Source organism: Bombina bombina, chromosome 7 (genome assembly GCF_027579735.1).
Source record: "Bombina bombina isolate aBomBom1 chromosome 7, aBomBom1.pri, whole genome shotgun sequence".
NCBI classification, from domain to species: domain Eukaryota; kingdom Metazoa; phylum Chordata; class Amphibia; order Anura; family Bombinatoridae; genus Bombina; species Bombina bombina.
Window position 1 is genome coordinate 458,513,360 of NC_069505.1, and position 12,286 is coordinate 458,525,645.

Sequence of the window (12,286 nt, forward strand, 5' to 3'; positions counted from 1 at the left end):
CAAGCTGTTATCTTGGAAAGTTCTGTTTTTGATGGCTATTTCCTCGGCTCGAAGAGTCTCTGAGTTATCTGCCTTACATTGTGATTCTCCTTATCTGATTTTTCATTCAGACAAGGTAGTTCTGCGTACTAAACCTGGGTTCTTACCTAAGGTAGTTTCTAACAGGAATATCAATCAAGAGATTGTTGTTCCATCATTGTGTCCTAACCCTTCTTCAAAGAAGGAACGACTTTTGCATAATCTGGACGTAGTCCGTGCCCTGAAGTTCTATTTGCAGGCAACTAAAGATTTTCGTCAAACTTCTTCCCTGTTTGTCGTTTACTCTGGACAGAGGAGAGGTCAAAAGGCTTCGGCTACCTCTCTCTCCTTTTGGCTTCGTAGCATAATACGTTTAGCCTATGAGACTGCTGGACAGCAGCCTCCTGAAAGAATTACAGCTCATTCTACTAGAGCTGTGGCTTCCACCTGGGCCTTTAAAAATGAGGCTTCTGTTGAACATATTTGCAAGGCTGCGACTTGGTCTTCACTTCACACTTTTTCAAAATTTTACAAATTTGACACTTTTGCTTCTTCTGAGGCTATTTTTGGGAGAAAGGTACTTCAGGCAGTGGTTCCCTCCGTTTAAAGTTCCTGCCTTGTCCCTCCCTTCATCCGTGTACTTTAGCTTTGGTATTGGTATCCCATAAGTAATGGATGACCCGTGGACTGACTACACTTAACAAGAGAAAACATAATTTATGCTTACCTGATAAATTTATTTCTCTTGTAGTGTAGTCAGTCCACGGCCCGCCCTGTCTTTTAAGGCAGATCTAAATTTTAATTAAACTCCAGTCACCACTGCACCCTATGGTTTCTCCTTTCTCGTCTTGTTTCGGTCGAATGACTGGATATGACATGTGAGGGGAGGAGCTATATAGCAGCTCTGCTTGGGTGATCCTCTTGCAACTTCCTGTTGGGGAAGAGATATAATCCCATAAGTAATGGATGACCCGTGGACTGACTACACTACAAGAGAAATAAATTTATCAGGTAAGCATAAATTATGGGTTTTTTTTATTTCACAGGTAAGTTTTTATTTATTTAAATATAGTTATATTGTAATTTTAATTTAAAGTTAGGGGGGTGTTAGTTTTAGGGTTTAATCGTTTAATTTAGTGTTTTGCGATGTGGGCGGCCAGCGGTTTAGGGGTTAATAGGTTTATTTAGGGATGGAGATGTGGGAGGTCGGAGGTTTAGGGGTTAATAACTTTATTATAGTGGCGGTGATGTCAGGAAGCGACGGAATAGGGGTAATAATTTTATTAGTGTCGGCGATGTCGGGAGCAGCAGATTAGGGGTTAATAAATGTATTTAATAGTCTCAATGTGGGTGGGCGGCAGATTAGGGGTTAATAAGTTTAATATAGTGTTTGCAAAGCGGGATGGTGGCGGTTTAGACTTTAATAAGTAATATATGGGTGTTTAGTGTACTTTGTAACATTTTAGTTATGAGTTTTGTGAAACATTTTTGTGGCGCAAACCTCATAACTACTGGTCTCAGATGGCAGTATGGATCGTGTCGATATAGGCTTTAACGCAAGCATTTTAGCCTCACCGCACAACCTGTAATAGCGGCGCTATGAAAATTTCATGCAAAAACGGAAAAATTTGAGTGCGGAATGGACGTTACGTTACAGGCTAAAACGCTTGCGGTATAGCTATACTGACACGACTCGCAATAGCTACATTACTGCTATTTTGCTGAAATTGCCATTTTTTTCAGCGTTAAAAGCCGTAATGCAGATTGAGTTTGCGGAATCTGTGGTAGAGTGTCCTTAATATATCTTTTCCCTTTTAGTATATTACTATCAAGTTAAGTCTTTGTAAAGACTGCCCTAGTTGTACTCTCATAGATTGCTGTTGGACCCCTCAGGTCACTGCCAGTGTCCACTGTCTTGACATTCAGATTCCCTAAAGCGTACTTGTCTTTAAGACAAGTGAGTAGACAAGGGCCAAATGACGCAGTTGGCATGCTTATCAGAATGTTCGTAAGCAGTGCCTATTATACAGTGACATGGAACCCAAGTTGTTCAACATATTTAATTACAGATGTGGTTCTCTTTAGTCGTGGGGCAACTGGACCTAGATGCCCTGGAGCAAGCTTCAACGATCCCTGCTACACCAGCAGCCAGTCACCAAGTTTCTTTGAGTCCTCTTCAGCTGACACTAGGGATCAGGCATTCCGAACTTTTGATTAGAAGGATGAGATTGACGTATACTTAAAAGTCTTCGATCTGCAGAAGGGAGCCAGCTACACATACACTGAGTGGGCTAGCAGACTAGAGACAAGTGGGTCCAATTACTGAAAGCTGACAGCTGTTGATGGAACATTTCTTTGCTCATGCGACTGCAGGGATTTAGAGAGTGGGTGCTAGCAGGTTGAGGTGCAAGCCTCTTCTTATAGTAGGTGAGCTCTTTCAGCAAGTGGCATTAGACAGATTCAACCCATTGGCCAAGCTCAGCATTAACGAGGGAAAGGAACATCCTTATAGTGGTAAATTATTCTATGACAGCCGAGACAGTAGTGGAGGCTTTTTTACCCATTTTTACGAGATTTGGATTTCCCAGTGTTGTGTCTGATAAGGGCACGCAGTCCGTGTCGTCTGACTTGTTTCAGCAGATCTTTCTTTGTGGTTTTTGTGCCATATGTTTCACTTCTTATCACTCTCAAATAAATGGTCCCTGTGAATGTTTCAGTAGCACAATGAAAAAGATGCTGTGTGCATTTGTAGATACTGAGCCTTATTGGGAGCAATTCCTGGCCCACATCATTTTTACTTATAGAGAGATTCTGCAGGAGTCCACTGGGTTCTCAACATTTCATCTGCTATACGGGTCGCAAGTGCAGGGTCCACTAGATCTGCTGAAAGTATACTGGGAAGAGAGATGCCCTATTGAGACCAGCCAAGTAGTACTGTAGTATAGTTGTGAAACTCAGGGAAAAGGATGAGACATTGATGGGATATGCTCAGTCAAAATGCAAGCTACCAAGAGTAGCAGGTGGGACAATGGGTACTTTTTCTGGTACCAACTTGGCAAAGCAAGCTCCCTGGTCTGAACCCCACAACATTGCCCAGAGGATTAGTGTCTCCACTTTTTGGTGCATTTGGGCCCTTAAATGAAACATTATGGCCTCTCGCTTGAATTACAGGCTACGGCGGTGATTCACAAGTGACTCAAATAGATTTTGTAGTGATTCCCTGGTCATTCAATCTGATTTACACCTTTCATCCTTTCGTTTTATTATCTGTCGCCTAGATTTTGCGGCCGAAGGGGTGCGTTAGCTACGCATCTTTTTTTTCTAGCGCTGCTTCTAAACAACACTGGTATTTAGAGTTCTCTGAAGAGCTGCGTTAGGTTCCAAAAAGGGAGCGTAAAGGCATATTTACCGCAACTTCAACCCTCAATACCAGCGTTGCTTACGTTAGCGGCTAGCTGGAAAAACGTGCTCGTGCACGATTCCCCCATAGGAAACAATGGGGCAGTTTGGGCTGAAAAAAAACCTAACACCTGCAAAAAAGCAGCGTTAAGCTCCTAACGCAGCCCCATTGTTTCCTATGGGGAAACAGTTTCTAAATCTGCACCTAACACCCTAACATGAACCCCGAGTCTAAACACCCCTAACCTTACACTTATTAACCCCTAATCTGCCGCCCCCGCTATCGCTGACACCTGCATTACACAATTAACCCCTAATATGCTGCTCCGGACACCGCTGCAACCTACATTATACCTATGTACCCCTAATCTGCTGCCCCTAACATCGCCTACACCTATATTATATTTATTAACCCCTAATCTGCCCCCCCAACGTCGCCGCTACCTTACCTACACTTATTAACCCCTAATCTGCCGACCGGACCTCGCCGCTACTCTAAGAAAAGTTATTAACCCCTAAACCGCCGCACTCCTGCCTCGCAAACCCTATAATAAATAGTATTAACCCCTAATCTGCCCTCCCTAACATCGCCGCCACCTAACTTCAAGTATTAACCCCTAATCTGCCGACCGGACCTCTAATAAATGTAGTAACGCCTAAAGCTAAGTCTAACCCTAACACCCCCCTAAATTAAATATAATTTTAATCTAACAAAATAAATTAAATCTTATTAACTAAAGTATTCCTATTTAAAACTAAATACTTACTTTCTGTAAAATAAACCCTAATATAGCTACAATGTAACAAATAATTATATTGTAGCTATTTTAGGATTTATATTTATTTTACAGGCAACTTTGTATTTATTTTAACTAGGTACAATAGCTATTAAATAGTTATTTACTATTTAATAGCTACCTAGTTAAAATAATTACAAAATTACCTGTAAAATAAATCCTAACCTAAGTTACAATTAACCTAACACTACACTATCATTAAATTAATTAAATAAATTACCTACAATTACCTACAATTGAATAAACTAAACTAAATTACAAAAAAAAACACTAAATTACAAAAAATAAAAAAAGATTACAAGAATTTTAAGCTAATTACACCTACTCTAAGCCCCCTAATAAAATAACAAAGCCCCCCAAAATAAAAAAAATGTCCCTACCCTAATCTAAATTACAAAAGTTAACAGCTCTATTACCAGCCCTTAAAAGGGCTTTTTGCGGGGCATGCCCCAAAGTAATCAGCTCTTTTGCCTGTAAAAAAACCCACAATACCACCCACCAACATTACAACCCACCACCCACATACCCCTACTCTAACCCAAAACCCCCTTAAATAAACCTAACACTACCCCCCTGAAGATTTCCCTACCTTGAGTCGTCTTCACCCAACCGGGCCGAAGTCTTCATCCGATGGGGCAGAAGAGGACATCCGGACCGGCAGACATCTTCATCCAAGCGGCATCTTCTATCTTCATCCATCCGAAGAGGAGCTGCTCCATCTTCAAGACCTCTGGCGCAGAACATCCTCCTTCCCCGATGAATGAAGGTTCCTTTAAGTGACGTCATCCAAGATGGCGTCCCTCGAATTCCGATTGGCTGATAGGATTCTATCAGCCAATCGGAATTAAGGTAGGAAAAATCTGATTGGCTGATTGAATCAGCCAATCAGATTCAAGTTCAATCCGATTGGCTGATCCAATCAGCCAATCAGATTGAGCTCGCATTCTATTGGCTGTTCCGAAACTTAATTTATGCCTGATGAAACGGCCTTTGAGCCGAGAAACGTGTTGCAAAATTACTGCTTTGTCTCACTGAAATAGGAGTGTTTTAAGGTGTTTCGTATATCTGTTTTAATAAACATTTTTATTGGACACCTTTTGTTCACTACGTTCCTATGTGAGTCTTTCACTACCAAACAAACGGATCGTCTATTGTTCAGTTCCAGTATCCGGGATCAGCCAGCTGGTTAGCTGAGATAACCAGCCTGTGTCCACAAGCACATTGGTGTGCTCCACCGAAATGTGAGTACCCTGTGCTTTGTATATATGGATGTTCTGTTTCTGTGATCTACTGATACACACATGTTGGCACCTCTTTGTCTTTGGACTGTTTTTGTTGATAACGCAAGAAGACAGGGTCACAGTGTGGCTCCTTTTATCTGTATGGAATCAAGGGTTAATATCTCCAGAGGGGGATTATTGAACAGGGGGGGATTAATCACATAATTTATTTTATTATGATTATGCTGCGACGTGTGAGATGAGGCTCAGGCAGATGTTGGAACGTACAGGTTTTACTTTAGTTTTTGTAAACTGCGCAGTCTGAAAGGTTTGGTGCACTTTTTCCTATAGCAGGGGCGGTCCTGCATTGCGCACCATGTGACCAGGTGTGGTCACACTGATTTCCTCTTTCCTAACGTGGTTTACCGGAGAAGAAGCGGTTTCTCTGTTTGGCCTGGGTCATATGAGGTGGTGAGTGCCCCAGTCATTGAGGGTATAAAGGTGCCGTTGCCATTGAGGGTATAAAGGTATAGCAGTAGCGCCATACTTGGACAATATTAGGGTTCAAGCACCATCCTGTTGTCTGGCAGAGGACCATTTGAAAGATCTTCTATTTCTTCTTCGATCTCATGGATGGAAAATAAACTTAGAAAAGAGTTCTCTTATTCCCAGTACTAGGGTGGAATTCCTGGGTACTATAATATACTCCATATCCATGAAGATATTCCGTACAGACCAGAGACGTTACAAGCTAACTTCCGCTTGTCTTGCCCTCCATACCTCCTTAAGGCCCCTTTTGGTTCGGTGTTTGGAGGTGATTGGTCTCATTGTGTATAGCATGGACATCATTCCTTTTGCCCAGGTTCCATCTCAGACCTCTTCAGCTGTGCATGCTAAGACAGTGGAACGGTGATTATTCGGATCTGTCTCAACAGATTTCTCTGGACAACTGGTCAAAGAATCGCTCTCTTGGTGGCTCTGTCCAGATCACCTGTCCCAAGGGACATCTTTCTTGAGACCATCCTGGGAGATTGTGACTATGGACGCAAGTCTATCAGGATGGGGAGCTGTTAGGGGTGCCAGGAAGGCACAGGGCCTGTGGATTTGAGAGGAATCCCTCCTCCCGATCAACATTATGGAACTTCGAGCGATCTTCAATGCTCTGAAGGTTTGGCCTCTTCTGGGTTCGCCCCAGTTTATCAGATTCCAATCAGACAACATAACCTCGATGGCTTACATTAACCATCAGGGGGGAACGAGGAGCTCCCTAGCAAGTATCTCAGATTCTGGAATGGGCGGAGGCCCACAGCTGCTCCCTATCAGCAAACCACATTCCGGGTGTGGACAACTAGGAAGCGGATTTCCTCAGCATATAATCCTTTCATCTGGGGGAATGGTCTCTCCATCCCAAGGTGTTTGCGGAGGTTTGCAACAGATGGGGGACGCCGGAGATAGATCTCATGGCGTCGCGGCTCAATTCCAAGCTACCCAGATATGGGTCGCGGTCCAGGGATCCTTAGGCAGAGCTAATAGATGCATTAGCAGTGCCTTGGAGTTTCAATCTAATTTTCATTTTTCCACCGTTACCACTTATCCCTGGTATAGTGGCCCGCATCAAGCAGGGGCAAGCAACAGTGATACTGATTGCTCCATCATGACCGTGAAGGATGTGGTTCGCGGACCTGGTGGGGATGTCCTCATTTCCTCCGTGGAGGTTACCTTGTCACAGGGATCTGCTGGAACAGGGTCCCTTTGTTCATCAAAATCTAGATTCTCTGAGGCTGACTGCGTGGAGATTGAACGCTTAGTCTTAGCCAAGAGAGGTTTCTCTGAGAGGGTTATTGACACTCTCATTCAGACCCGTAAGCCTGTTACTCGTCGCATCTACCATAAGGTGTGGAGAGCTTACTTGTTCTGCTGTGAAGGGCGTGGTTTTGACTGGCATAAGGTCAAGGCTGCCAGGATTCTTTCCTTTCTCCAGGAGGGTCTGGAGAAGGGCCTTTCTGCCAGTTCCCTGAGGGGACAGATTTCGGCCCTTTCTGTTTTGCTGCACAAGAGACTCGCAGAGTTCCCTGACGTGGTCATTAAGGCTCTGATCAGGATCAGACCTGTGTTTAGATATAACTCTCCACCTTGGAGTTTGAATCTTGTTCTTACGTTTTTGCAACGGGCTCCGTGTGAGCCTATGCATTCAGTTGACATTACATTGTTGTCCTGGAAGGTTATTTTTCTATTTGCTTTTGCGTCGGCACGCAGAGTTTCACACAGATAAGGCTGTCCTTCTTACCCGCTTGAGTTTTCTTCCTAAGGTGGTGTCTGATCATAACATCAATCAGAAGATTGTGGTTCCTTCTTTGTGTCCTAATCCTTCTTCTTTGAAGGAACGTTTACTTCATAATCTGGATGTTGTTCGAGCTTTGAAGTTTTATCTTCAAGCTAATAAAGATTTTAGACAAACTATGTCCTTGTTTGTTATCTACTCTGGGAAGCGTAAGGGTTTGAAGGCCTCTTCGACTTCCTTATCTTTTTGGTTGAGGAGTGTTATACGATTAGTTTACAAGTCAGTGGGATTTAGCCCTCCTCAGAGGATTACGGCTCATTCCACTAGAGCAGTGGCTTCTTCTTGGGCCTTAAAGAACGAGGCCTCTATGGATCAGATTTGTAAGGCGGCTACCTGGTCCTCCTTACATACCTTTTCAAAATTCTACAAATTTGACGTTTTTGCTTCAGCTGCTTGAGAGAGAGGTTTTACAGGCTGTGGTGGCCTCGGATTAGGGTCTGCCTTTTCTTTACCCCTCTCGTTATCATTCAGTGTCCTCTAGAGCTTGGGTATAGTTTTCCCAACAGTAAGGAATAATGCAGTGGACTCTCCTCATATTAAGAAGGAAAACATAAATTATGCTTACCTGATCTTTTTATTTCCTTCTGTATGAGGAGAGTCCACGGCCCCCATCCATATACTCTGATGGGCGGACTAAAATGTGTTTTTCTCTTCCGGCACCATTTATTCCCTGATATTTCTCCTACTGTTCCTTGTTCCCTTGGCAGAATGACTGGGATATGAGTTAAGTAGGGGGAGTATTTGAACCTTTTGCTGGGGTGTCTTTGCCTCCTCCTTGTAGCCAGGTTCAGTATTTACCAACAGTAAGGAATGATGCCGTGGACTCTCCTTACACAGAAGGAAATTAAATGATCAGGTAAGCATAATTTATGTTTTATGCAATATTCATTTTTAATAAAGGTCTTAACTGTTTATTTACTGTAAATATTTCACATTCCAATGTTCTGCACATCGCAGAATACGTTCTATGTATTTGTAAATTGATTTTACTATATATATCTGAAGAGAGAGAGAGATTGTACCAAAATACCATCAGATTTATGTAGAAATGTTTATGAATAAATAGAACATTCTGTTATGTGGAGAACATATGAATGTGAAATATTCTTATTTTAAGATCGGGTTAGCACACTTCAGAATATGTGATCAGGTTTGCATTGTTAGCTTTTTTCCACTTTATTTTCTCTCCATTGACATCTAAGGGGGAATACGTGCATGCGATATTGTAACTTCGGCTTTTTCCACTTGTTGGGTTAGCGCTAGAGCGAAAACAGTTCACTTTCAATATTCAATATAATCTGAAAACAGAATCTCCTTCACCTGACCACATAGCAAAAATGTTATTGTATAACAATAAATTATATTTGCCTAAATTGTCAACAGAACAACTCCATAACTAATCTCAAATCTAGAAACTATGAACGCTATTAAAACATTAAAAAGTGCGAAAAGCCCAAGTCCAGGCGGCTTTTCAGCCAAATATTTCCAGACATTCTCCCCATAATATCTCAGTACCTAACATTGATCTTTAATCAGACTAATGTTTATTGTCCATTCCCTTCTTCTATGCTGGAGACACGTGTAGATGTTATACCTAAACCTGGCAAATCGCCTACAACGCCAAGAAACTTCCATCCTATATCTTTATTGAATGTCGAATGCAAGCTGTTTGCTAAGATTCTGACAGCCCATATAAACACCCTCAATAATTCACTTTAATCTGGCAGGTTTCACACCGACAAGGGAAGCTCGAAACAACACCACAAAAATTATTAATCTTATGGAATTTTTAAATTTACATCAAATTTCTTCCGTTTTCATTTCAATGAACACGGAAAAAGCTTTGGATGGGCTTGATTGGCTTTTTCTCCTTGTTAAAATTTAGATTTGATCAAGAATTTGTAGGGAAAATATTTACTTTGTACAATAAACCAAGAGCAAAAATTAGATTAAATGATTCAATAGCCCAACCCTTTACTATATCAAATAGCGCAAGGCATGGTTGCCCCCTCTCGTCGATCTTATTTGTCATTGCTATGGAAATGTTAGCCTCCATCATTAGAAATTAGATTTTTATCCACCCTGGTCTGATGTGTAGAAAATAAATTAACTAAACTAAATAAATAAAGCTGTATACTTTGTGTAAACAAGCCATATTTATAAAGAGTTATTTTGGAACTGAAATAATTGTATTACTAAAATTGTGAAAACAATTTTAAAAGTGCTAAATACATTTAAGAAAAAATAATAGGTAAAAAAATAACAGTAGCCAGTAAACTGCCCTTATGCTTTAGCTGTAGAGGTCATAGATAATTCCCTTGTAGTAGATACTAATTCAGAACTCAAGATAAAATAAATATTACTCACATTGTATTTCTTATCAACAGATGCATTCACAAACTGCAGTAATTCTAGTCACGGTCAGAGTTCTTCCAATCTTCTTCAAAATCAAAATAGCGACAGTTTGGAATTTGGGGAATGTTTCACCAGGAAATCGAATCTTATTAGACATCAGAACGTTCATACGGGAGAGAAACCATTTTCATGTTCTGAATGTGGGAAATGTTTTACTCAGAAAAGTACTCTTGTTAATCATCAGAAAATTCATACAGGAGAGAAGGTATTTTCTTGTCCCCTATGTGGAAAATGTTTTCTCACGAAGTCAGACCTTGACAGACATCTGAGAATTCATACAGGAGAAAAGGCTTTTTCATGCCCTCAGTGTGGGAAATGTTTTACTCAAAAATCACACGTTACTGATCATATGAAAACTCATACAGGAGAAAAGGCATTTTCATGTCCTGAATGTGGGAAATGTTTTGCTCGAAAATCAGATGTTATTAGACACCAGAACACTCATGCAGGGGAGAAATCATTTGTATGTTTTGTATGTGGAAAATGTTTTGCTTGGAAATCAACTCTTAAGACGCATCTGAAAATTCATACACACACATGAAATGTCATACAGGAGAAAAGGCATTTCTTTCATGTAATTAGCAAGAGTCCATGAGCTAGTGACGTATGGGATATACATTCCTACCAGGAGGGGCAAAGTTTCCCAAACCTCAAAATGCCTATAAATACACCCCTCACCACACCCACAAATCAGTTTTACAAACTTTGCCTCCCATGGAGGTGGTGAAGTAAGTTTGTGCTAGATTCTACGTTGATATGCGCTTCGCAGCAGGCTGGAGCCCGGTTTTCCTCTCCGTGTTGCAGTGAATGTCAGAGGGATGTGAAGAGAGTATTGCCTATTTGAATTCAATGGTCTCCTTCTACGGGATCTATTTCATAGGTTCTCTGTTATCGGTCGTAGAGATTCATCTCTTACCTCCCTTTTCAGATCGACGATATACTCTTATGTACCATTACCTCTACTGATTCTCGTTTCAGTACTGGTTTGGCTTTCTACTACATGTAGATGAGTGTCCTGGGGTAAGTATGCCTTATATTTTGTGACACTCTAAGCTATGGTTGGGCACTTTTATATAAAGTTCTAAATATATGTGTTTAAACATTTATTTGCCTTGATTCAGGATGTTCAATATTCCTTATTTCAGACAGTCAGTTTCATTATTTGGGATAATGCATATGAATTAAAACATTTTTTCTTACCTTAAAAATTGACTTTTTTCCCTGTGAGCTGTTAGGCTCGCGGGGGCTGAAAATGCTTCATTTTATTGCGTCATTCTTGTGGCAGACTTTTTTGGCGCAAAAAAAATTCTATGTCATTTGTTGTTCGTGTTTGCGTCATTTTTTTGACGTTTTGCGCCAAAAATGTCGGCGTTACCGGATGTGGCGTCATTCTTGGCGCCAAAAGCATTTGGGCGCCAATAATGTGGGCGGCTTTTTTGGCGCCAAAAAATGTGGGCGTCATTTATGTCTCCACCTTTTTTCTCACATTATTTAAGTCTCATTTTTCATTGCTTCTGGTTGCTAGAGGCTTGTTCATTGGCATTTTTTCCCATTCCTGAAACTGCCTTTTAAGGAATTTGATAGATTTTGCTTTATATGTTGTTTTTTCTCTTACATATTGCAAGATGTCTCAGATTGACCCTGGATCAGAAGCTACTAATGGAAAAACGCTGCCTGATGCTGGTTTCACCAAAGTTAAGTGTATCTGCTGTAAACTTGTGGTATCTGTCCCTCCGGCCGTAGTTTGTGATGAATGTCATGATAAGCTTGCTAATGCAGATAGTATTTCCATTAGTAATATACCTTTACCTGTTGCTGTTCCATCAACATCTAATACTCAGGATGTTCCTGTTAATATAAGAGATTTTGTTTCTAAATCTATTAGGAAGGCTATGTCTGTTATTCCTCCTTCCAGTAAACGTAAAAGGTCTTTTAAAACTTCTCATTTTTCAGATGAATTTTTAAATGAACATCATCATTCTGATTCTGTTTCTGATGATGATTTTTCTGGTTCAGAGGATTCTGTCTCAGATATTGACACTGATAAATCTTCATATTTATTTAAAATGGAATTTATTCGTTCTTTACTTAAAGAA

The 12,286-nt window shown here is 40.9% G+C and overlaps 1 protein-coding gene across 2 annotated transcripts in view; it reads left to right on the forward strand.

The window, feature by feature from the left end:
• LOC128666715 (oocyte zinc finger protein XlCOF7.1-like) overlaps nucleotides 1-10,795 on the forward strand; it is an 80,937-nt gene extending 70,142 nt beyond the window's left edge. For both annotated transcript variants that reach the window (XM_053721458.1, XM_053721459.1), the window contains exon 9: nucleotides 10,163-10,795. In XM_053721458.1, the coding sequence (XP_053577433.1) occupies nucleotides 10,163-10,731 (569 nt within the window). In that variant the 3' untranslated portion in view covers nucleotides 10,732-10,795. The remainder of the gene's footprint in view (nucleotides 1-10,162) is intronic.
• The last annotated feature ends 1,491 nt before the right edge of the window (nucleotides 10,796-12,286 follow it).